The 25,840-nt window shown below is 40.9% G+C and overlaps 1 protein-coding gene across 8 annotated transcripts in view; it reads right to left on the bottom strand.

The window, feature by feature from the left end:
- The window catches only part of PCDH15 (protocadherin related 15), a 990,968-nt gene that overhangs the window by 184,705 nt on the left and 780,423 nt on the right, over positions 1 to 25,840 (bottom strand). For all 8 annotated transcript variants that reach the window (XM_046942815.1, XM_046942814.1, XM_046942813.1 and 5 more), the window contains 2 exons: positions 25,012 to 25,182; positions 2,586 to 2,694 (listed from right to left, as the gene is read on the bottom strand). In XM_046942815.1, the coding sequence (XP_046798771.1) occupies positions 2,586 to 2,694; positions 25,012 to 25,182 (280 nt within the window). The remainder of the gene's footprint in view (positions 1 to 2,585; positions 2,695 to 25,011; positions 25,183 to 25,840) is intronic.

Raw genomic sequence — 25,840 nt, 5'->3', positions numbered from 1 at the left:
CTGCTGTTCTCTCAGCTGGAGAGGTTCACTTGCAACCTCTGCATTTGTTGCAAGCAGCACCGAAGCATTTACCTGAACGCTTGAAAGGCCAGTTACCTTGAAAGCACAACAGCCAGAGATCTTTAACAGCACTTAAGAACAAAGTTAGTAGGCCACATCATTTGGAAGTGAGCTCTCGCTGCAGGGATGTAGGGTTTTGTTAACAGAAAGGCTTCTTGACAGAGCATCCTTAAGATGCTGAGAAAGATGCACAGACGCCATATGTAACACGTAGTGCCTAAAGAACACGCTGAGACTTGACTTGTACAGGAAGAGAAAGAAAGCAGTGGAAAGGAACCACCAAATGAGAACATAGAAGAATCAAATAGAATTCCATATCAATCTCATATTCAGTAAGTAGCTTATTTTCTCATTCTGTGTGCACAGCTCAGACCTCTAAGTGTTTAAATACATATATATATTAAAGAACTACACTTAGATCTAAAGCAAAGGAAAATCCATATAAAAAGAAATATCTGCAAGGCCCATTTCTTGTGATACTACTTAAAATTTTCTGCAGCAAAGTCTACAATATAAATAGCACTGCATACTTACAAAGATGAAGATGGACTTAAAAACCAAAAAGAAATACTTCTGAAGACCATGGAACAAAAAGGGGGAAAAAAGTGAGAGTGAAAGCACTTCCAATAAACAAGCAAAAGAAAAAAAAAAAAAAGAAACTTACATAATACATCTTTCTGCATTATGCCTCTCAGGTCAAAACAATTATTCAAAGATTAAAAACATCACAGGTTAGCGAAACACAATTCTTAAGATTAAATCCTGAAGAACTTTGCAAGTTACTTTTAGAACTGTAAACAAATGGACTAAGTTCTGCCCTTGAGCATACCTGTCAATAGTTACACTTCTAAATAAACTAGGAGAAAATTCAAATATGGAAGTACCTTATATATTTACTCTGCAAATATTTACAAATTTCTTTACAAAATGAGTTTGCTGGAAAAGGAATAGTTTAAGCAGCCCTTAGACTTTTAGACTTGAATCCAGTTACAGCCTGAAGGAACTGAGTTGCTTTAATGGGTATCCAAACAAAGCCTAAAGTCTGCTGTATTGAGGCTGACCTGATATCTCTCTTGCCTCTTTGTGCTGGGAGTAGAGCACTGAAAAAGCCTCAAGATCAGCCTGCTGGCAGCAGGATGGTAATGCTCCTGCACTAGCTCACAGACCTTAGGACCTGCATGCTCACTGCAGAGCAGCAGAGGTTTGGAAAAAAATGGTCCCAAGTGGCTGCATGACTTTGCTCTGACATGTGCAACCGACTTTGCCAGGGATCTCCTAGAGCCTGAAAATCCTGTGCAGGGCTACAGGATTTAAGACTTTGGGAGCCAGTAGGAAAAGGAGATGGTGTGAGTGGTAATCTTCCCACTGTGGATCATCCCAAGAGTCTAGGAGCCAACTTGAAGCAACAAGTGCCCTGGGATCAGTGCTAAGAAGGAAAACACAGGGGATCCACAGGCAGCTCTTTGGCAACAGCTCACTTTGGAAGAAAAAAGACCAACATATCAAAATCGCCAAAAAATGTGTTGCTATTCATAGTTATGGTGGACTTAAACGTTAACCATTTCCTATGACCCTAAGCACTGGCCAGCTCTATTTTGGTATGGCAGCCACGCTTTTGTTCTCTCTTACGATCTGAAAATGTCAGACACACCAAATCATCAAACTTACTTTTCCCTTCTTTTGCAAAAGAATTCTAGTACATAAAAGCTTCTTTTTTTTCTGATTGGCAAAGAAAAACTATGCAATATCCTCATTAAAGCATACACTTCCATAGCAAGAAATCCACGTAGCTGCAGTTTAATGCAGCAAACAGGAAAAAATGCTTTTATACAAACCAAACCATTTCCCAATTCCCACGCTAGTTGCAGGGTACCAAAAATACAACTATGTTCTCTGCTGTGCAAAGAATGGGGCAGGTGCAGGACTGGAACTGCATACTACTGCCTCAGGCCTTTGTATTATCAAATCATACAAGCTAAACAACTGGAAACAAATTCTGAACAGAAGAAAATAGCAGGAGAAAAATAAATAGCAGAATGCAAACATCCTCCAGTGAAGTATGTATCTCTGAACTCTTTCTATAACCATACAGGCAGCAAAATTAACGTTGGATGCAGTAAGATCCTTTAAGCTCCTGTGTCAGAAGACAGGTCCTTTTGGGAGGGACCTGTTCTAATTGCCTTTCTCTAGCATCTATTACTGCACCTCCACACCTGTGAATGAAAAAAACTCACTAAAGAATAGCTATGAGCACAGACAAGTCTTTCTCCTTTTGCTTGCAGTGTTGCTCCGTCAGCTAAAACAGACAATTATGAATCTAATCTGAATAAATAATAATAAATAATGCAGCCATTTGAAATAAGCTGCTAAACAGCAATTAAACATAAATAGGTAGAGCAATGATTTCAAACATCCCACTAACCACAAAATGAACTCTTATTAGGCTTCCACACTCCCCGTCAAGCTTTCTCTGGTCACAATAAAGCGATTGATTATGAGTGATAGCAAGAGTAGCAGACACCAACCAACGAGGATGGAATAGAGGATGCCCGGTCGATCAGAAGGAGGCTGGATGTTTCGGTCTTGATCTATGGCTTGTATGGGTGGAGTGACACTGATAGGGTTCACATGCACCTGAAATGAAAAATCAGACAGATTTCAAACAAATCAGAAAGCCAGCAGGCGGGTCTTCAGCACTACTACAAAAACATCTCATTGAAATTGATATTTGCTGAAATTGTAGGAGAAAAAGTACTCGTTTGTAAGAGAATACTTACAGCACATGTACTAGTAAAATAAAAATTAAGTAGACAGTGATCTGCTATGTTTTGATACAATTTGTATTATAAAGACCTTTTTAGAGAAAGGCTCTAAGCCACAAAAGTCCAAGCAAATGCTTAACACTGCCATAGACAGTCCCTGGAATCAGATATTTCAGACATCATCACAGCAGTGGAATACAACAAATGCTTTAAAAAAGGAAATGAAAAACTATTTTGTTGTAAGAATATACAGTAGAATATAAATTCAAGTCACAGTACGGACATTGCAAGGACAGGCACGTTTGTAAAGTTTGGATGGACACTGTAGTAACTCACATTGCAATAATTGCCAATGTTACGGATAAGTGGAATGGTCTCACATGCTGAACATGGAAACAGAAAGCATGAAAACCAGACTTCCCTAGCCTTATTCGTAAGTTTTCACCTTGTTCAGTATTTGTATTCCCATCTTTTGATTTACCAAATTCAGCATCACTGCACAGCTCCCACCTCTGGGCACAAGGCATGTTCCTAATGGCAGAGAGCTGAGACCTCCTCGCCTCTGCCTCTCCACCTATGTCAAGCAAGTCCAACCTGCATCCCGCATGTGGCCCAGCCCTGCCAACATGCAGCCCACTCCCTGCCCTGAGCCATCATGACAGTGACTTTAACTCACTGAGTGGCCCAGGATAGCCCTGAGTGCCCAACCACTGCTCAGCAACAACCAAACACTGGTGTGCTACTAATGCTGTCTGGATTGAAATCGTGGCATGAAGAGGGAAGAGTACGGTGCCAACTCAAGTTATGGCAAATTTGCACAACTGTACACATTTTGACACACTGGCTAAACACAATCCTGTCAACAGCAGAAAAATAAGCAGATGTGCTTCTCCCCTAGGGCACACCACTTGTCACTGATCTCCATCCAAACATGGAACTGCTGACCACCACTCTCTGAACTCAATCCTGAAGGCAGTTCTTCATCCATTAAACAATCCACCCACCAAATCCACATCTTTTGAATTTGGAGAGAAGGATGTTGGTGGGGTATTGTGTCAAAGGCCTTCCTGAAGCCCAGATAGATGACATCAGTGGCTCTTCTCTTGCCCACTGATGCACTGACACCATCATAAAAGGCCACAAGGTTGGTCAGACAGGATTTGCTGTTGGTGAAGCCATGATGGTTCTCCTGTATCACCTCCCGCTCTTCCATGTGCCTTAGCATAGCTTCCAGGATGATCTATTCCATACTTTTTCCCAGCACAGAGATGAGACTGACAGGATGGTAGTTCCCACGATCACCCTTTTTACCCTTCTTAAAAACAGATATAATGTTTCCTGCTTTCCAGTCACAGGGGACTTCACCTGATTGCCACAACTTTACAAATATCATTGAGACTGGCACGGTGACTCCATCAGCTAATACCCTCAGGACTCAAGGATACATGTCATCGGGACCCAGAGACATGTGGATACTCAGGTTCCTCAGGTGGTCATGAAACTGATCTTCACTTACATTAAGAGGGACGTTGCTTCCCCAACCCCCTCCTATAAACCAGACATTTCAGGGCTGTGTGATGAGCAGTTGTCAGAGAAGACCGAAGTCAAAACAAGTTAAGTAGGCTTGGACAGGTACACTCTTTGCTGGGTAAAGAACTGGCTAGGTAGCCTGGCCCAGAGAGTGGCCATAAATGGAGTTGAATTCAGCTGGCAACTGGTCATGAGAGGTGCTCCCCAGGAGTCAACACTGGAGCCTGCCCTGTTTAATATGTTTAGCTATGACCTGGACAAGGGGATTGAGTGCACCCACAGCACATTTGCAGATTACACTAAGTTGGGAGGAAGTGTCAATCTATCTATGGGTAGGAAGACCCTTCAGAAGGATCTGGACAGGCTGGATTACTGGGCTGAGATGTCGGTGAATGAACTTCAGTGGCATGAAGTTCTAGAAGACCAAGAGCTGGGTCTTGCATTTTGGTGGCAACAACCTCAGGCAACACTACAGGCTTGGGGCAGAGTGGCTGGAAGACCGGGTAGAAGAAATGGACCTGAGGTGTTGGTCGATACTCGGCTCAACATTAGCCAGCAGTGTGCCCCTGTGGCCAAGAAGACCGACGACATCCTGGTTTTCTCAGACATAGTGCAGACTGCAGATGCAGGAAGATGGTTGTCTTCCTACACTAAGCTCTAGTAAGGCTGTGCCTTGAATGCTGTGTTCAGGTGTGGGTCCATCACTACAAGACAGACATTGAGGCCCCGGAGCATTTCCTGTGAAGAGCATCCGTGAGGTCCCTTTCAACACAAGCCATTCTATGATTCTATGATAAAGCAGCTGATCAGGGGTCTGGAGCACAAGTCTTTGGAGGAGTGGCTGAGGTAAATGGATTGTTTAGTTTGGAAAAGAGTACACTTGGGAAAATTCAGTGCTCTCTACTACTCTACCCCTTGTGGCGAGGTGGGGGTTGGCCTCTTCTCCCACCTAACTAACAAAAGAACTAAATGGGAATAGCCTCAAGTTGCACCAGGGGAGGTTCAGGTTGGATATTAGGAAAAATTTCTTCACCGAAAGAGTGGTAAGGCAGTGGAACGGGCTGCCCAGGGAGGTGGTTGAGTCAGTGTACCCAGAGGTGTTCAAAGGAACACTTAGATGTAATACTAAGCGATGTGGTTTGGGGGGCTGAAACATTGGTGGCAGGTGGATAGTTGAACTAGGTGATCCTAGAGATCTTCTCCAACGTTGGTGATTCTGTGATTTTGTGATTCTGTGATTATCTGCAAGTTTCAAATGGAACGTGTAGAGTTGCAATCAGATATTCAACACAAAAATCTGATCGTGTCTCTTTACCAGACTTTTCTAAGACCTCTCTTACCAAAAAGAAATATCCCTCACTTCACAGTCACACCGTATTCACGTCATTTCTTTTTGGTAGTACACATATTTGTGAATAATTACTGCTAGGATGAAGCACGGGAATAGCAAACTTGCATCAAAAATCACTTGAGAACTCACTAAGAATGAAAATCACTTTCATTGAACCAGATTGATGCATTAGTTTCAGAATAACAACGTCAAATATCCTGCTTGCTCTATGTTTTTGTGCTCATTTTTTAATGTTTTAATAAAAATATTAAAAGTTTGATTAAGTTGTGTTACTTACATACATTAACTATTTGATATATCTTATGAGGGTTGATCCAAAAGTAATGCCTCCTGTTTTACTATGTTAGCCCACAAAGTCAGAGGTAGATGTTGGTGGTACGGCAGTAGAGGCTGAAACTTCCCACCAATATCCCGTTCTGTGTTGCTGCTGTGTGACAGACGGCAGCAGAGGGGAAGTCTGAAGGTGTGTCATGGAATTCCTCCACGCAGAAAAAGTAGCACCCATTGACATTCATCAATGCTTGCTCAAAGTCAGGCTGTGGGTGGTGCACTTCAGCAGCGGTGATAGTGACTGTTGGTCACCGCAGCATGCAGGCTCTTGTTCACCGCTGGTGGAAACGCACAGCTAATGGTGGTGAATTTGTTCCAAAAAAGTCCATGTTCTGTAGCTGACAATTTACTCTATCAAACAGAACTACTGCGCTCTTAGTATCTGTCACAGATTCCATGAAAATAAATGGGAGGCATCACTTTTGGAATGGCCTAAATATACATGACCCAAAACTATTCCTCTTCACTCCGTGAGGCCTAGGGAAGCTCAAAGATTGGACACCCATGACTAATGGTTTTTTATGCAGTTCTCAACTAGCCAAAAGAGCTCTTTTGTTTCCACTTTGGACTCTCTAAAAAATTAAACTCTTAAAAGCGTAATGAGAAAGACTGGCTCAAAATAGGCATAAAGAAAGAGAGAAGATGATCTATCTGACATACGTTTGAATTTTTAAAATGGTTTAGGACTGCACAGAAGTTACGTGCCGAGAGACAAGATTACACAGAATTGTTCAAGACAAAAAAAAAAACCAATTATGTTAAAAGTACAAATCAGCTGAAGCACCCACAGACAAATCCAGATTATGGTTAGAGACACACCTGCAACAAAACCAATCTCATTTGCTAAGACAGGCTGAGTTTTAAAGCCACAATTATAATATTGCAGGTCAGACAGAAGTGTTTGGCTGGAGAAGCAGTGAGCTATCTAACCTTGCCAAAATCAAGCTGTCAGCTGCACCTGACCGCTGAAACTAGGCTGCAGCAGTGCTTAGTGAAAATGCAACTCAAAGAGCAAGGACACAGGCTTTGCTTTACTTTCCAATTCGAGGAGAAGCTCACGATTAGCATTCAGAAAAAAAACACATTTGAAATATAACAGATTCTACTTGAACAAAGGGCAATTTATCCCATACTGCCACCGTTACACTATTTTGTTACTATTCCAAACAAAAGCAATTGATAGAAGAGAACCAAGTCGTATAAGAAAACAAAGAATGAAAGTTGAAATCCATCACCTTTTTCTTCCATGCAACATGTAATTTGGTTTCCTAAGTACTGAACACTCTCTGAATGGGATGCTCATAGAGTAGGAGATACTGAGCACCAAGATCAATCACAATCAGTTTAAACGTTTGAGGATAATTTGAAGGGGTTTTGAATTAAGTAGATTGATGTGCCTTGAAGCAAAGCTGAAGGTATTCTCATACGATTTTAATAATCAGTGGATAATGCAAGTATCTTTTTCACTATGAAAGCAAAACTGCACCGATGACGGCATCGTTAAGTATGTTAATGAATTTGTAAAAGCACTTTAAAGATCATTCCAGAAGTTGTACACAAACTTGATGATAATTACTTGAAAAATTTGTAGCCAAAACATGTGTTGCTCAATAGACTATAGTTACTACCTATGATAATTCTTGCTTGTGTGAGCACTTGAAAATTGAAAAGGCTTCAATGGGTGCTTGCAGCATCCCCCAGGTCCCACTGGGCGTGTTGCCACCGGGCAGCCAACCTACTGGAGCTCAGGGAGCCCAGCTAGGGCCCAGCCCTGCTCCCCCAGGATGTCACAGTCAGAGCCAAACTCTGGCATTGCTCAGCCCTTGGAGAGAAAAGGCAATCTACAGCCACACAGGAGGTAGCTCCTGACTACAGCTCTGCAGAGTGAGCACCACCCAGTGCAAATATGACAGAGAGAGGGCTGTGACATCTATCAGTGCAAGTCAGACACCATTATCCTTCAAGAAGACACACAATGAAAACATCACTGTCATACCCTGCCTCAGAAGAGAGCTCCATGGTGGAAACTAATTAAAAAGAAAACAGGCTGCTTGAGGAAGTAAAACCTGAAGGTCTTTTCCAACCTGAGCAATTCTACAAGAGGTAAAAGCACTGTGTAACTACAGCCTCACCTCCCAGAACACAGTGACTTCACAGTGACTTCCAAGTGACCCAACCCCCCTCAGATCAATAGCTTATTTCTACTTGTACCTAACACTGTTCTCCCACTACTTTCTGTCATTAAATAATTACGTGTTGGAGTAATGAAGTACCAGACCCTAACTGGAAGACTGCTCAACAGTTGAGGACACCAAGGTAGTGACCCATGCTATACTGCATGTGATGCCATGCTGAATTAAGACTGCCAGTTCTGTTCAAGGCAACATGTCTATCGTGCTAAGAAATCTACAAAACCAAAAAACAGCTAACTGTAACACATTTGGATGTCACTGGCTTTAAGCAAGTAGTTTATTAATTAACTCTTTACATGATTGACTTTACCAACCCTCAGCAAGGGCAGGTGAGGACCAGACCATGACCCAGCCTCAATCTAGGCATCACAGACACTCCAGCTCCCATCTGAAACTTCTCCCTTTGCATTTGACCTGACAAGAACACACATTCTATTGAGAAAAGACCATACCTACTATATTCAAATCTTGCACAACTTAATATTCATGAATACCGGGGGAGAAGCTAAAAAAACTTCAGAAAATAATATAACAGTGAATAAGTGTTTGGATCAGTATCAGTTCAAATGACAGCATTGCTACAGGGATCGCTTCTGGCTCTGGAAGGCTGATGGCATAGACTATGACACTCAGTTGTGACAGATGACTGAAAGTCACCTTTTTCCATGCATTTCCAAACAAGCACTGTGCTAGCTTTGTGTCAAGCGGTGTACAATGACACCCGCAATGAGCACCAGTGTTTTCAGTGACTGCTAGTACTAAGTGCAAGCCAAGTGCAAACATCAAGGCTGGGGATGTGCTTACTTGAGAACGTTCTCTCCTTCCCCAAGCTCTGCAATGAATACAGACAGTCCTCTGTATTTTCAGCCAAGGAAACGAAGAACTGAATTCTGCACCAACCGTGTGGCTCATAGACCTTCAAAAGAAGTGCTAACAGGGCACCCTGCCCTTCTGTTGTTGGAAAAAATGTTCAAAAAGAATTGGGTGAACTGGTACACACAGGCTGTTTCCTGTGTTTGACAATTTATAGTCTCTACTGCTCGGACAAAGGTAGGGAAGACACACAAAATGCTTTGCAATGCCTGAACTGTATGCGTAAAGAGATGTAGCATTCTTTTGTCACGTGTGTATCCTATAATTCTAGGGAAGCACAAGATTTCTTAACGGCGAGTTTCACTGACAGCCTGAAATATTCCAAAATAAAACAATACATCACATTTAGCCATCACTTTTTTTTTTCCTGGAGTTTCTCTCTCTGTGTAAAGAAACAGAGATCCTGTATTTTATCAGAACAGGTCATCAGTATTGGTGCAACTAGCTAAGACAGGACGGCTCACGCTGTCACTCTAAGTCCTGTGCCACAGCCCTGTCTGTCAGGGAGCTGTAGCTGCGCACAGTGCACTCCCAATGAAGTCTGGGGCCTTTGGCATGCATCACCTGCACAGCCAGGCTGCTGAACTAACTGAACCAGCACGAACCCCATGCAGATGAGGATGAGAACCTTTTTGCAGAGAGAAAATATTAGTAAAGCAACACGCATCACCCTGTGCTGAAAGCCATGACTCCTTCAAAGCGACCCCTACAGCATTAAGCCAGCAAAGCTGCAGACGAGCTGATGAATTATCAGTTACACCCGTTCTCCACACGCTTTGCTGGAGAACAAGCTGTGAACCAGAAATTAGCAAAGCGATACCCATGCTGTGCAAAAGTGCATACAGTACTGCCAACACACAGAAGTAGAACAGCAGGAAGAACCGCAAAACCATTCCAGCATCGTTCCTTGCTGCTGCTCTGGATGCTCTGCCAATACAAGGAGGGCTGTGACAGCTGACCCACATAAATCTGATGGCAAGTACTCTCGTGTCATTAAAAGGAAATACTTTGTGGAGCTATCCAACCACACGCGATGTAAATGAAACAAGTAAGACTGGAAAAGCATATTCAGCTGAGATACCACCAAAAATGCCTCATTAGTCAGATTGATTATGTCACACCAAAGCCTGCACTTGCAGGGTCTCAACTTTACCCCTCTCTTCTTGCCTCCTCCTAAGGTCAGACACGGGATAAATACATCAACGCAGGGTGAATGGGCTTTTCTGATCCCCTCTGACACAGTTCAGAACGCCAAACTTTTGGACTATCTGTGGGAAACATCACTTCACTAATAAAGATTTCCCATTTTAAGAGTTACACTGCAAAAATGGCATTTAGCTGATACACTAAGAATCAACCTGTAAAAATACAGTAATAATTCAGCTACTGTATCAGATACAGAACAGTTAGCTCTGCAAAACCGTTCCCCAAGAAAAGAGGTAGCCACATGAGGACAATGACTCCTTTAAAACCCAAGCTCCTCCCCTACAGATGTGCAGTCCACTTCCCAAGCATACTTCTTGCCTGAAGCTCCTTAAAATGGAAGGGTCATGCTCTACTCAAATAGCACTCCTTATCACACAACGTTGCAGAGTCCAACCGTGCTATATGGAAAATCCACACCTGTGACGTAAATCAAATCTGAGCAGCATTCCTGCAATTCCTGCTTTGCTGTGAAGCACCCTGGTGAAAGGACACTGTGCAATAACACAAGTAGAATGGGTACTGTGTTAATCCAGTCTGCCCCGGGGAATCTTTATAATACATGAGTATTATGAAATCATCTTTAAAACTGTCCACTTTAAACAACTGTATAAGCAGCAAGCAACAACAATGAAGGTCCATCTGCAGATTTAATTGTCTGAAATAAATATAAATGTCCTGTTAACTTTTAAGAAGTTTATCTTCATTCCTAGAAGCCATGGGCTAAAAGCAGTACCGGATAAGTTATGCAGCTGACATGACTGAACTCACCTCTCAGGTCTTCCCTTGGAGGTACAAAAGGTGCCTTACTGACTGAAGGGAAGAAGTAAGACATGAGATAGGCCATTAACAGTAAACTGCTTTCTCAATTAAGCACTGTAATTGCCAGGTAGCTTTTAGCAGCTTCCTTGACTGTACACATGACGGATGGTAGCTGTGTTCTTGGTTTGCTGTTGTGTCCAGCATTTATGCAGATCACTAAAATGGAAACTGTAAAATTCCAATATCCAGATAGATCAAGTTGTTAAAGTGTGCTGTCAAAAAAACACAATTCCTTTCATTTATTGTTAAAAAAACAAGCCACCTTAAAGGGGGAAAAATATTTTGAAGCAAAAGTAAGATAACGTAAGGAATCAGAACAAAGAGGAAAATAGAGACTATTTTTATCAATGATGTCTTCCAGAAACAGCAGGCCCAAAAAAGAATTGCATCAGGATCTGATCACAGTGCTTACTAAATTGCTCTTTCTGTGTCTGACACTCTTTATAAGAAATGTCTCCAACAGGGAACCTGTGCTGGAGACTAAACGAAATGCATTATGCAATGGGCCTCATGCCTCAGTGTGCACGTATAATCTCCCATGCAATTCAGGCAGAAGCGAGAATTGAATTTGGAGGTTGTGCTTGTTACAATGTGATGACTGCGGCTACAGAACAATAAACGCTTCCTTCTGACATCCCATTTTTTTTTCCCCATACAAACCACAAAGACTGTTTTGTTGGCCATTATTTCTGCTCAGGATTCAGAACGAGGCACAGAAGAGCCGCAGGAAAGCAAGTTATAAAATCCAAGCCAACCCTACAAAGGCTCACCAAAAATAGAAGGCAAAGATCAGCATGACATGAACGCACGACTTAAAGTTTCTTAAACTTATTACAGTAAGGAAGTCTATGAAACATTACCCCCATTTTGTTTTCTGTTAAGCACGTTCATCTCAAATGGAGAAAAAAAAGAGTTTCCATCTGTGCCAACAGTTGCTACTTTCAGCTGAGTTCGCAAACACTTAATCTTACTTGCTGCTATTAAGGAGAAGAAGCTGATGGCTTCTCTATGCCATTAGAAAAATCATCTATAATATAATATAGTAGAGGATGCATAAAGAGATGCAATCAGTGGCATGAGTGAAAGCTTGGAATTGCCTGAGCACTTGAAGTCCCTGACTTGGCAAGTATCTTTCAGCCAGGAAAAAATGACAAGAAATATGCAAAGGGTCTGTAAAACTGTTAGTGTGAACAGGATCACTGCTTACAGCCTCTTCCGAGCCAGAAACTTGAGGCGTCTCACCGAATTAGCTGGTGGCAGGCTGAAAACAGGCAGAACAACCAAGTTCTTCATCCAAACACAGTTGAGCTGTGGTGCTCCTCGCTACAGGCACGTTAGGGGCTAGAAGTTCTGCATGGGTCAAGTATCAGGCGTGTTCACAGAACAAAAGAAAGCAACAACAAACCTCCAGCATGAGTTTTCAAGATAGCACTTCTAATTGTGCCACAGAACCCTCTGGGGAACCAGAACTGGTGCCACTGATTGGACCCTTTCATCTGTAGGATTGAATGCAAAAGCGTAGCAATACAACAATTCACTTAAAATGCAAAATGGTGCCAACACTACAGAACATTCCTTTAAGCTTCTGCAGAACTGCATCCAGGTCTGGGGCCCCCAGTACAAGAAAGACAGGGAGCTGTTGGAGAGGGTCCAGAGGAGGGCCGTGAAGATGGTCAGATCATCACATGCATATGCTCATGTCCACAACCTTGGGTGCATACGGTGCAACTGCTGACGAGGAGGTGACAGCAAGTCCTGCTTCCCCCTTTCCCACAGCAGCCACTGGACCTGGTGATGATGACAAGCTGCCCGGGGCAGACATGTACACCCTAGAGAGGAAGTGCCTCTGCTCTTGTATCACCAGTTCTCTAAAGACGTGTACCTGCTCCTGTCAGCAGAACCTTAATTGCTGCACTAATATTTGACCAGCTCAACACCTACTATAACCTGCACCCTGTATATTGTGACAACAAAATGACAAAAGCAGCATTTTCCCCAACGCAACCCTTAACAAACAGCTAGTATGGAGTTTAATAGGGTAAGCTAGCTATGAAAATTATAATTATCTCTATGAGAAACGATGTTATGACGTTGATGAGATGTGAAGTTCACTGATAAGGCACCACTGTAAAAGTATTTTGTCTAAATGTCAACATTTAGAACTTCTAAATGTTTCTAAATGACATTTGAGGATCAAGTAAATTAATACACCCAGTTCCTTTTTGACAATAGCTGCTCTTCACACCGTAACAAACACTGTTTTATGAAACAGAAAACAGAAGAGCATATTGTCAAAGTGGCTTTTCTTTTTCTGTCATGGCAAACATCCAAGGCAGCAATTAATTCACACTAGTAGTTGATTGTACATTCAAGATAGAGGTCTGAGCTCAGAATGAGGCAGAGACGATGCTTTCCGAGGCACTCTTTCCTCTCTTGAAGTGAAGGTTTAGAGGAGGGAAAGGCACAATGACTTCATCTCTGAAATCCTTTCATGGCTTCACAAAGAGCAGGACAGTCCCAAACGCCACACTGTGGGATATCTTGAAGAAGCAAGGAACCACACATCCCCACTGTAATTATTTTTGTAAGCTGCACAGCCTAGTACATTATGCTGAAGCCTTATTTAATTCCAGGCAATTTGTTGTTGTTTTGGGTTTTTTACCCCCTAACTTTATAATGAAAATTCAAGAGTGAATAAAGAATACAATAGTATAAAATAGCAAGATATTTTAATTAAGACTATAATGCTTGGTAATTTTTCTAATATATTAATTTTGCAGATTTGAGGTGTTAGTTCTATCATGCAAAGAGAAGCATGTTTACACCAGCAGACCTGAGCACACATCAAACCCATTCAGAAACTCTGGATATCTGTCTTCAACGTTTATGTATCTGGCTTATTTGGCTGATCTGCCAGTCCAAAGCTTGAATCAAAGAAGATTATTTTCATTTCTAAAAGGAAATGACTTCTAATTACAGCTCCATAGCTACATTTCCAAGCAAAAAAATCAAAGCCCTCTTTCTTCATAGCTTCTGACAAAGCTACAAGAATTCAGTATGCTCAATTAGCATTCCCATTAAGTTTCTAAAGAAAATTACAAACAACAGAATTCTTCTGAATATGGAAATGGTTGCATTAAAGTTACGCATATCATCAAATTGGTCATTTTTACCATTCTATTCTCCTCTTTTTTCAATTATTAAAATATTATCCAAATATTGAAGGAAACTCTTTAAATCTTCACTTTATCCCTTGATAAATACCTAGAATATTTACTTGTCCTCACCATCAGCCAAATACACAGTCTTGACTAGATCTCTATGTATGCACTAGAGTTCTTGCTCTTCCTGAGCCTGTCAGGGAGATCCATTACCACTGTGTATCACAGGCTGCTTGATAACCCAGTCCTGGAAACAAATGTGTTTATCTCCTTCCAAGCACGTGTTCAAAGACCATCTGCAATTATACATTTATTTTCCTTTCTATTTCATAGAAAGGTTAGTACTACTGAAAAGCCAATGCTTGTAAAGCATAAAATCAGAGAATCTCAAGGTTGGAAAGGACCTACCAGATCGTTCAGTCCAGCCATCCTCCCATTACCATGGCTACCACAAGCCACTAAACCATATCTCATAGCTCCTCATCCAGACGCCTCTTGAACACTGCCAGGGACGGTGACTCCACCACCTCCCTGGGCAGCCATTCCAGCGCCTGACCACTCTCTGACAAAAGTTTTTCCTTCTGTCTAATCTAAATCTCCTCTGGTACAGCTTGTGCTTGTTTCCTTGGGTCCCATTTGTTGCCTTGGAGAAGAGGCATATTTAACCAATTCTTTGTGCACATTCTGAAAAACCACATCCCTACATGCTCCTGTTCTATCTCTCAATGAAAATCACTACCCATATCCTCCTCCCAGCTGCCTCGCTCCTCTACCACGTACAAAACAAATGAGAGGCAATCTCCACCCTAATAATTCAACATTTAAATCAATTTCCTGTATTATTAAAAAGAGGCAAGCCTACCTGTCCTCTAACTAAAGTGCATCTATGTTTAAAATCACTCGTTTCACTACTTCACTGTGGGACAGTGACTCAAGCAGGTGAAATGCTCGCCTACCTAGGAGAGATTACAGAGAACAGTTCTCAGCTTATGTGATCATATATTGAAGTTACCGTCAATTTTACTGATAATTCTATTTAATTAGTCATACTGTTTTGGTGTAGTCCCAAATACATAAAAATTAATTACCTGTGACTTCACATCCTTACTATTTTAACCTTTTCATGCTTCAATAGTTCTCAGTACAAAAAAAAAAAGGCTCTACTTATCAAGAGATTGCATATGGAAGACAGGCAATCAATCGTAACAGAAGACTTAAAACTCCTTTTATGACTACTTATCACGCACTAGCAGATAATCAATAGCTTACCAAAGTCATCCATTTTGATTTGCTGAAAGAGCCATTTCCATAGTAAATTCAAATCATTGGTATCAAGTTATTTGAAAAAAATATTAGGCTAGTAAATCTACTGTGAACTCTACTGTGTATTTAACATCGTCCATTACCTTGAACTTATTATCAGATAACCTCTGATATTGCCGTAATTATAGTGAAAAGAGTAAAAAAAATGCAAATGGAAAGTTTATCCATAAATGTCAGAAGGGAAACTGCACCCAAGAGAGGATTTTATCATCAGATGCGAATTGCTTTCCAACTTCCAAAGTAATTCAAGATTGCCTATCAGTTCATCACGCATCTCTGCTTAAATTTAATTAGAAAAATTGCTACCTGCTGCTCAGATATACTGAAAACAACTTGGCCATAACAATTTGCCTTTCTCAATAAAAATACATTGACAAATACATACCTGTCACAGAAATCAATCTTCATTTTCTCTTCCCTAATCTGAGCCTCAGGTATTACCTAGACTGCTAATGAAAGATTAATACATGGAAAATGGGTCAATTTGCTCATTTCTCAGCCAGTGGCAAAGGGCCACAGGCACTAGGGAGATTCTTTTCTCATTTACTGAATACGAAACAGCCCAAGAACGTATAGATATAGCTCACCTTTTTAATGCATTTCTGTGGTTAGCTCTTGTGGCATAGCTGAAGTGATAGATGCCATTGCTGATAACCAACTCTTTTTTGGCTTTTAAATACACAGGTCCTCATTTATGTTATATCTAAGCAGTTGAAAGTGCATGCTACCTGTCTTCAGAAATTTCAGCCTAACACACGCCAAAAGCTGCCCTGCTTTTCTATAGATAAATATTCTAATACATAATACACGGACAGGAAAGTACACAAATGCTTCATGTAGGAAATAGATTTCCCAGTATTACTAAGTCTAATAGTCAGAAACGGGAGCACTTAAGAACAAAATGCAAAATGATTATGGTATTACTTACGATGAACTTAAATGGAAATGCGGGCAACATGCATATGGCGAAACCAAACGTTTAACAGCCTACCCCTTAACATGAGGCCTGATCTTCTACAATCTGGAGATCCTACATTTATTAGGGAACAGCTACAGAAACCTTCAACTTCCACCTTCGATCATTTGTCACACTCATTATATAGGAGCTCTGAAATAATGGCTGACTGATGTTGTTCTTCCAAATGAAACAGTTATTTAAAAACTAAGCAAGCTTAATTCTCTTTCCTATCAAGCCCTGAAGCCATGAGATATGAAGAACAGGGGCATTTGTTATTCTAAAGGCAAGACAGATCCTCAGGCAATGGGAAGCTAGTTAAGTCACAGATAAACACAACACATTTAATAAGACATTCAGTGTTTCCCGTGTACTGATTTACTGAGAAGTGCACATCAGTATGCAAAGCTAAGATGAGTTTCTAATATTGGAAGAGATAAAGAATTAGATGGAAGAAAAAAAAAACAAACTTCTCAGAAAGAGGAAGCAAAACGCTTAACTACCAGGCTCGGCAGCAAGACATCTCTACAAACAGCCAGACTCTCCTGGAGTCCCGACATACTGCCAACTTCAGCTAAGTCTAAATGCCAGGTATAGCTGGCATTTATTTGAATAAGCGCAGCTGCTTATTCAGAAATCTAGGTCACTTCTGGGTCTGTTCATCCTGGGGAAGAGACGACTGAGGGGGATCTGCTGGATGTTTATAAATAACTAAGTGGAGGTGGAAGGCAAAGGGGTGAGGCCAGGCTCTTCTGAATGGTGTGTAGCAATAGGACAAGGAGTAATGGCCTAAAACTTAAACACTGGATGTTCTGTAATAACATGTGGAAGAACTTATTTACGGTAATGGTGACAGAGCACTGGAACAGGCTGGCCAGAGAGGTGGTGGAGTCTCCTATAAAGATATTCAAGACCCATCTGGACGCCTACCTGTGCGACTTGCTGTAGGGAACCTGCTTTAGCAGGGGGTTGGATTTGATGATCTCGAGCTCCCTTCCAACCCCTGCAATTCTGTGATTCTTTCCTTGCCAAAAATGTTAGGAGAAACACACAATTCTCCTACTGATAAAAGCCAAAAACCCCACTCACACCCTAAATGTTCAACTGCACTCAATTACGGACTCATTCTAGGATGAAGGGTAAATATCACCTGTGACGACTCAAGCATGGAAACTTTCCACTGTACACTACGTGGGTTTATCTAACTCATGAGTTTAGGTGCCTAAATTCAGCAAGACTGTTCATCTTAAAATCATGTTATAGTGCTTCACACAGCAAGCCAAAAAACTTCAGTTCGTTTACTAACAATCCCAAAACCTCGAGAGCATTTATTCTGCTGAGAAAGGAATAATTAGAGACCAATTAAATCTCACCTGATGGTCACTGTAACAAAATCGTAAGCACAGCACATAGTCTACACAGACAAAGTAAGCCAAAAAGCTGGCTTGTCTCTTTCCTTTTTTAAGTAAAAGATTCCAAGCCTTTGTTCGTATATATATACACACATGTGTGTGCGTGTGATAAAGAAGAAAAAGGCATGCTGAGAAACAACTGCTTCAGAACCTAATGACTTCCTCAATCAGCCACGAACACTTGCAGAACCAGTGGCTCTGGGCATCCTGGTCTAGTGGTTGGCAACCCTGAACATAGCAGGGAGGGGTTGGAACTCTACGATCATTGTGGTCCTTTTCAACCCAGGCCACTCTATGATTTGAATGTGGCATACCTAACCAACAACCAAATTGGCAAGAATAACCCAGAGATTGTACAATCAGATAGTAAGGAACTGTCATGAAATCCCTTTAGAAACAATTGTTATGTGGATGCCATACACTCAAAGGTACTGAAAAGCAGCACAGCCTTTGCAATGCTTATTACCTATAAAAAGCAAATGTAATTGCTGTTTGGGCAGAGCCGATTGGACCTGCTTACTTACAGAGGTGTCCCATGTTTCCTACAGCATCATGTGACTGACTTCAGAATTCAAGCAAGTAATGGAAACATAAAAGGCGACTTTTAGAAAGCAGCTGTCAGTTGATGGCATAATCATTGGTCTGATGCAAAATGCATCTTGATCACTAGCTTGGAATTCTGCAAAAGATTCACAATCTCAAATAAGATGTATTTGTTCGTTTCGTCAAGATACGCTGGAGTTCTGTTGTATTTACTGTCTAGTTAAAATTCAGAACGTTGTGAATCAACAAGGCATGCAAGTGTTAGTGGTTTAATATGCCTTGCATATATGAAAGTCAATGAATCTTCTTCCCCTTGCATTAAGTATTCAAAACCCAAGACCCAATTTTCAGGTGAAAAAAAGAAAAAAAACACAAAACTCAATTTTTGTGCCAGTAGATTTCACCTTACCATCAAAAGTCAGTTTTTGTAGTTTACAAACTGGTTGGTTGGAGGAACTTTTTGTCACTGGCTTTCAGCTATGGTCTACGCTCAGACGCATCTCCTCGAGCCCCAGTGCTCCACAGGGCTGTAGGCCCAGAGACTTCAAGGTCCCTGCTGACAACTCCTAGGGACTCCAGGACAATTAGCACGAAAACAAATACTTTCTGTATTGAAAGATTCATCAGTTGTGCATTAATAAGCAACGTTCCATAATGCAGCTAGTTGTTTGAAGTGCTGAATCTTGAATCAGCACAAAGAAAGCCATGTAGGTGTCACAGAGTACATGAGTTTTCATGGGGACTGATAATTATCCGATGGAACCTGATAATGAATCAGTTTGTTGCAAAACCAGCCCAGCAGCTGATTAAATCAGCCTAATCTATGTTTAACTGCTAATTGCCTTTCAGTCTTTTGCATGATGATGAAAAATAACTGAGCACAGAAAAGGACAAAACCTTCACAGAGTAAGTACATCAAGAACTGACTGAAGAGGGAAGAGGGAGGAGAAAGTATCCTTCCAATGCTGAGACACACAAGGGTGTTTTTTTTGTTTTTGTAATTTAATGTAATGACTTGAACATGCTCTTAATAAAAGACTTATTTACTAAAAACTTCCTGAGACAAAGAAAAAAAATATTACCAGATTTGCTCAGATACAGAAAACATAGAGGCAGATATAAAATGATGCAAAAAAGCAAGGTTTTCTCAGAAACTGAAATACAGATGACAGTGAATTAATTCCTAGAGACAAAGTAGGACAGTAACAACTAGGAAAAACAGACTTGGACTAAGTAAGAGGTTAATACATGTAACCTTTCATCTGCCAGAGGCAGACACTGCTTTTCTTTTTGTTCTAAGGCAATATACTTGGCTCGTGGAACTTTTTGAAAGGTTTACACTAGCTCATTTTAAAACATCACTGAAGCTGTAGCATACACTCTCCTGAAGGAAATTAAGATTTGCATCTATATGATGAGACAGAACTTTAAATAATGACTCTGAATGTTGTTTTGTCATGGGCTTTGGGGTCTTTTCTGAAAGATGATTTTTGCAATGAATTTCAGAAGAGTTTAAACTTCATTTTCCCCTCCCTGAGAACTTCTGAATCAGACACAACAGGTGGGACTTCACAAGAAAATTAAAGCCCAGGGAAGCCATAAATAATCTAGGTGTGAATTACAGGCTGTTAATTTAGCCCTGTGTTTGAGCTTCAGCAGCAATAAAAAAGTTCAGCTCCCAGTGCTCACCTTGCACAGGATAAAGCATTCAGAATAGTGAATGTGTTCTCCATAGATGAAAAGTTTGTTTACTCTCGAGGATGAGATCCTACCTGCTCTAAGAAGTTTTAACAGCACAATCATTTCACAACAGTAACTGGTGCTTATGTTATCTTAGCCATAATCATAGAGACATCTGAACAGAGAGGAACCTTGGGAGATTTAAGAAGGGCAACTCTTGCACCTGGTGAGGAATAACCACATACATCTGTACAGATTAGAGGATAACCTGTTGGAAAAGAGCTCTGCAGAGAAGGACCCAAGTGTTCTGGTGGACAACAGGTTGGCCATGAACCAGCAGTGTGCCCTTGTGGCCAAGAAGGACAAGGGTATCCTGGGGTGCATTAAGAAGAACATGGCCAGCAGATGAAGGGAGGTGATCCTCCCCTCTGCTTTGCCCAGGTGAGGCCACATCTGGAGCACTGTGCCCAGTTCTGGGCTTCAAGAAAAACAGCCATCTTCTAGAGAGAGTCCAGTAGAGGGCCATAAAAATTACTTGGGCCTGGAGCATCTCCCACGTGAGAAAAGGCTTAAAGACTTGAGGCTGTTCACTCTGGAGAGAAGAAGACAGTGAGAATTTTATAAATCCTTATAAATATCTAACAAGTGAGAGTAAAGCAGATAAGGCCAGGCTCTTTTCAGTGGGATCCAGCAACAGGTCAAGAGGCAAGAGGCACTGGAACTTCGATCTAAATAAGAGGAAAATGATCTTTACTCTGAAGGTGACAACACAATGGAACAGCTGCCCAGAGAAGTCATGGAGTTTCCTTCTCTGGAGATATTCAAGACCCACCTGGACGCTTTCCTGTACAACCTGCTATAGGGAACCTGACTCAGCAGGGGTTGGACCAAGTGATCTCCAGAGGTCCCTTCCAATCACTACAATTCTGTAATAGCCCTAATGAGTCTGGGATGGCAGTTAATTACTGTCGATCATTGGTAATGAGCTGCAGAAAGAACAGTCACAAAGTGAGGCAATTATCAATGAAGTCCCACCTTGTGGCCACGCTCAGTTAACATGCTGACTTAGAATGACTATTATCACATGTTATTCTATACGCTCACCAGATGGGACCATCAGATAACCTCTGGCTCTGCCTGGAAGATGTGCAGCTTTGGGACAATTTACACTATCTGTGCAAATAGCAGAAATGCAAAACAGTTTTATTTTTACAAGTGTATAAACACTAATTATATAGCACTCCACGCAGCTTGGAGCAGATTTAATAGGATTATTAATACTGCCACAAGGCAGACATCAGACCAACTCTTAGAAGGCATAATATAAGTACTGGTACTGTTTTTGAGGAAAAACTGTTTCCCTGGCAATGAAGAGATCCATTAACTTTGCTGGTCTCTTTTATTTCACCAGCAAAGACCACAGACAACGCCCAAGCTGCATGGATGCTTCATTGCTAATGCATCAAACTGCTTTAGAACTTGTAAAGGAAAGAAGCTTGGAAAGAAAATACTCTATTTACCTCAGTAAACTCATGGGTAGAGGCCATTAAAGACAACCAATCTTTTAAGGCAAAAAAAAAACCAAAACCTTTTCTTTCCAGTTACATTTAATGTTTTACTTATAAATGCTTCATGTTAGGCGTCAGTTGAGTAGACGTACCGTAAAGCAGGACTTTTTAAGCTACTGCTTTTTAATACTCCATTCCTTGACATTCTTTGTTAAAGATTCATTAACATGCCTTTTCATGTTTGTTGTAAAAAAAATACAAAAAGTACTTGAAAAGAAAAAGATTGATGCTGGAATAATATTCCTTTAGCCTATGTAGTAGTTACCATTAGGGAAAAAAAAGAGAAGCCTGAAAAAACCCAAACAATATATTCTGTTGTATTTGCTACTCTTGCTGGAAGATTCAAATCTTACAGAGTAGTAAATTTTGATTTTCAAAAAGCAACCAAAACTAATTAGTGCAAGTAACTTGACATTAATCACTCTGGGGAGTACACTGGCCACTATCAACTTCTATACAACCTGACACTTGGGATAGGGTCTTGCATCATTATGGATTCTTGCCTATGTGGTATAATGCAAACTCTCTTTATCACGCAGCCATCTCCAAAGTACTTCTGACTGAGTTCCTCTGCCCAGGCTGCTTCATCAGATTGGAGGATCCCATTACTTCACTGCCAGAGGCCTCTCCGCACCTTCACCATACTGCTGTTTGCAGGACAAACGTGTATTTTATTAATTGAGGGATTTTTCTTAATTATTATTTTACTTATGTATGTACATATATACATGTACATATATACATGTACATACATATACATGTACATATATACATGTGTATATACATATATATATCTCCTATTGGCTAACTGCATTATAATTTACAAGTAAAATAAATAATTCAGGTACCACAGTAAAAGCTGTAGTAGAAATATACTTCTTCCACTTATGTTTATCAAAATAGCTGCAAAAAAGATAAGCAGCAAATAGCAGCTATTTTTATCAAGGGAACCAGTTTCTCATTTCACAGATCAGACTTCTCAAGGTGCAATTTGACACAAAACAGCCAAAAAGAAAACAAAAAAAAAAACTGACACCTGAACAGATCGCAGCTTTTGAAGTTAAATGAATACATTTTGCAACTCAGAAGTAATCACTAGTCAGATTTTTGCTGTCTTTCTGGCAGGCACCTCTTTGCCTTGTAGTGCCTGGCAAATGCCTGACCACAGCAAGGGCAAGAATGGAGACAGAGCTCAGATCCTTCCATCTGTGAGAGCTGCCTCAGGACAAGTAGACGACCTCTGTCTTGCCTTTGGGTAGCTACATAATAAATAAATAAATAAATAAATGTCATAACCAAGCACTGATCTTTCTTAATTATTGCTTTACCTGCCTCTGTACTATGAATGCCACTTCATCTGTGTGGAGAAAATGGGGTCACAATCTGTCATTCTCTGCCTAGCTTGGGTACCCCACTAATCCCAATGAGGTCACATACTGAGCTGGGGAATAACGTGCGGTTACCTTCAAATGATGCTACGTGCAAGCCACATTAATCTATTGCATGTATTCACGAAGTCAAATTCAGCCACTGCAATTAGAAATACCAAGGTGTAGAAGTGAAAAAAGAGGAATATAAATGAATAATGTAATAATATAATAAATATGGAATATCCCTTCCCTTCCCCACTGATTTTCTGCTATTACAAGCTGAATATCAAGGCTCCACTCTTGCTGTATGTTAGAAATAAGGATGCAGTTGTGAGGAAGAGCTTCTCAGCACAGAGAAATGATCTCTTTTTGAAATACCTAAGACCTGTAAGATTCAGTCTCCCTCCAGTTGGCCATCAGGTCCAGTCTGACTCACATAACCTCCCTGAAACTTGTCCCAGACCCTTCTTATACGAAAATCACACTAACTGAACATCGTAACTGCACTAAGCTTCCTCTCCTCTCCTAGAGATTGTACTGGTTATTTAACCAGAGCCTGTACTGTTGGCCTGTACAAAAGGAACTGATCAATTCCTGCATACATTAGAGATAGTTTCAGCTGGTTCTAAAATGGGTGAAACGACTTGTGAGAGATTTTGAAACTTGCTAAGGATGTCATCCTGAGTCAAAGAAGCAGGGCAGCTGCCTTGCAACAGGGCCTAAGCCCAGACAAAACGGGAAGCCTACCTTGTGGGATGGCAAAAATCTACAAGGAACGGGACATCAAGGCATATAAGGCAGAGAACAGCAAGAACCTCCACACTTACATCCTCATCCCCCTGTCTCTTGGTCAGAGAATGCAGGACAGAGATAGTGTCCTGAGATGAAAAAGGGGAGTCATGATCTCAGTGTCACTAGTCAAAGTTAACCTAATGAGTTGATTGGGTGGGGGATCAGCCCAATGATTTAACTGGTTCTGCTTTTTTTTTTTTTTTTAAATATGTGAATCAAAAGGACATTTATCAGCATGAAGAAACTCACATAAATCAACTTAGCCAACTGAAGAGCATTTCTCCTACACCAAAGATGCACGCTTCCAGCCTACCAAGCAGGCTTCTTACCCTGAAGAATTAGCATCATCTTGCAACAGGATTTTGTAGAGCTCTCACTTCTTCTTTTTGTGATCCACTGTGCATATCCAAAGGTGAAATGACTAAACTTTATACTAATTCTAACCGATGTATTAATCAATGTACTCAGTATAAACAGCTACATGGGACAATCACTAGTCACTCTTCAGTGCCCCTTGACTGAAAACAGATACAACGACAAAGAAACTTCTCAGGGACAAGCAACTAACTCCTCCTTCCCTAAAAATCTTCCCCCTGAAGTCTCTAATAATACTGAGAAGAGGGACACATCAAGTCCCCAATGCAAGTGTTTCTTCAAAGTATTTCAAGAGTACAATCATAGAATCATACAATCACTCAGTTTGGAAAAGACCTTAAAATATGGAGTCCAACCATGCTACCTTAACTCTAACAACCCTCAGCTAAATCATGTCCAAACTGTTTTTAAACACATCCAGGAATGGTGACTCAACCACCACTCAACAATGAAGAGGGGGCTAAGAAAGCAATTACACAATTCCACCAAACTCAGCAAGACTCAGCCCCTGTAGCGAGCAATATGCCATTGTATCAAAGCTAGAATTTCATCTATTTGTACAAGTATTTTACCTTTACCTTTTGCAGATAAAACCTGACACAATGCATGCACGGTCCTTCTAGTTACAGTTCTCCATTGTGTCCACAGAGAAAGATGACAACTAGTTACAAAGCAAACACACAAAATTAAAAAAAAAAAAAAGACTTACAGGATCAGTCAGTTCTGGCAAGCTTGCTTGGTAGGTGAGAGGTCTACAGTCACGAGTATTATTCACCAAGACACAAGGAAGAAACATTGGTCCCAGGTCATCCCCGTCCAGCACATCCACTGTGAGGGTGGTTGTACTTGTCCTTCGCTCATGAAGATTCTGAGCTCGGTCCTGGGGAGCAAATGGGTAACATTGTGTAAGACTATCAGAAGTCAGAATCTACAGAAAGATTTGAAGTTAAAGGTAGGGGCAAGGCATACAACCTTTCCAATTGTGGAGATTCTACAAAGCAAATAAGTACGGAAACTTCAACCTCAGATCTACAGCCTTCTATTTTCTGAAGATTCAAAAGCACAGTGAAGAGCACAGAGACACACCCTTAGAGCCCATCTTCAGTTAGGGAAATGCTGAACACACCACAAAAATATATGGGAAAGCAAGTTTCCATTACTTTAAAACTATCTTAAAGTTGCTTCAGGGGATCCTCCTTCTCCCCATAAATGAAACAGTACCACAAGAGTGGTAAACAACAGAGAAAAAGTTTTCATTCCAGCCATTACCACAACAAAAAGCAAAAAAAAAAAAAAAAAAAAGCTTTCACAGCCCTCAAGGGCACCAAAAAATTCTCAGATGACAGATATATTAGATACAGTTTAAACATCACTCTTCTCCCGGGTACGCATTATCTACTGCTAGCCACTGAGTAAAAACCTCCATATAACCATGTAATATGACTTGAAAGAAAAATCACCTCTTTAAAGAAAACTGCTTTTCAAACATGAAGGATACAACTAAATTGTATCCATTAAACTCATCTGACATCAAATTA

Source organism: Gallus gallus, chromosome 6, assembly GCF_016699485.2.
Source record: "Gallus gallus isolate bGalGal1 chromosome 6, bGalGal1.mat.broiler.GRCg7b, whole genome shotgun sequence".
Lineage (NCBI taxonomy): Eukaryota > Metazoa > Chordata > Aves > Galliformes > Phasianidae > Gallus > Gallus gallus.
Note: the sequence above shows the minus strand (reverse complement) of the source record. Positions and strands in the feature narration are given on the sequence as shown.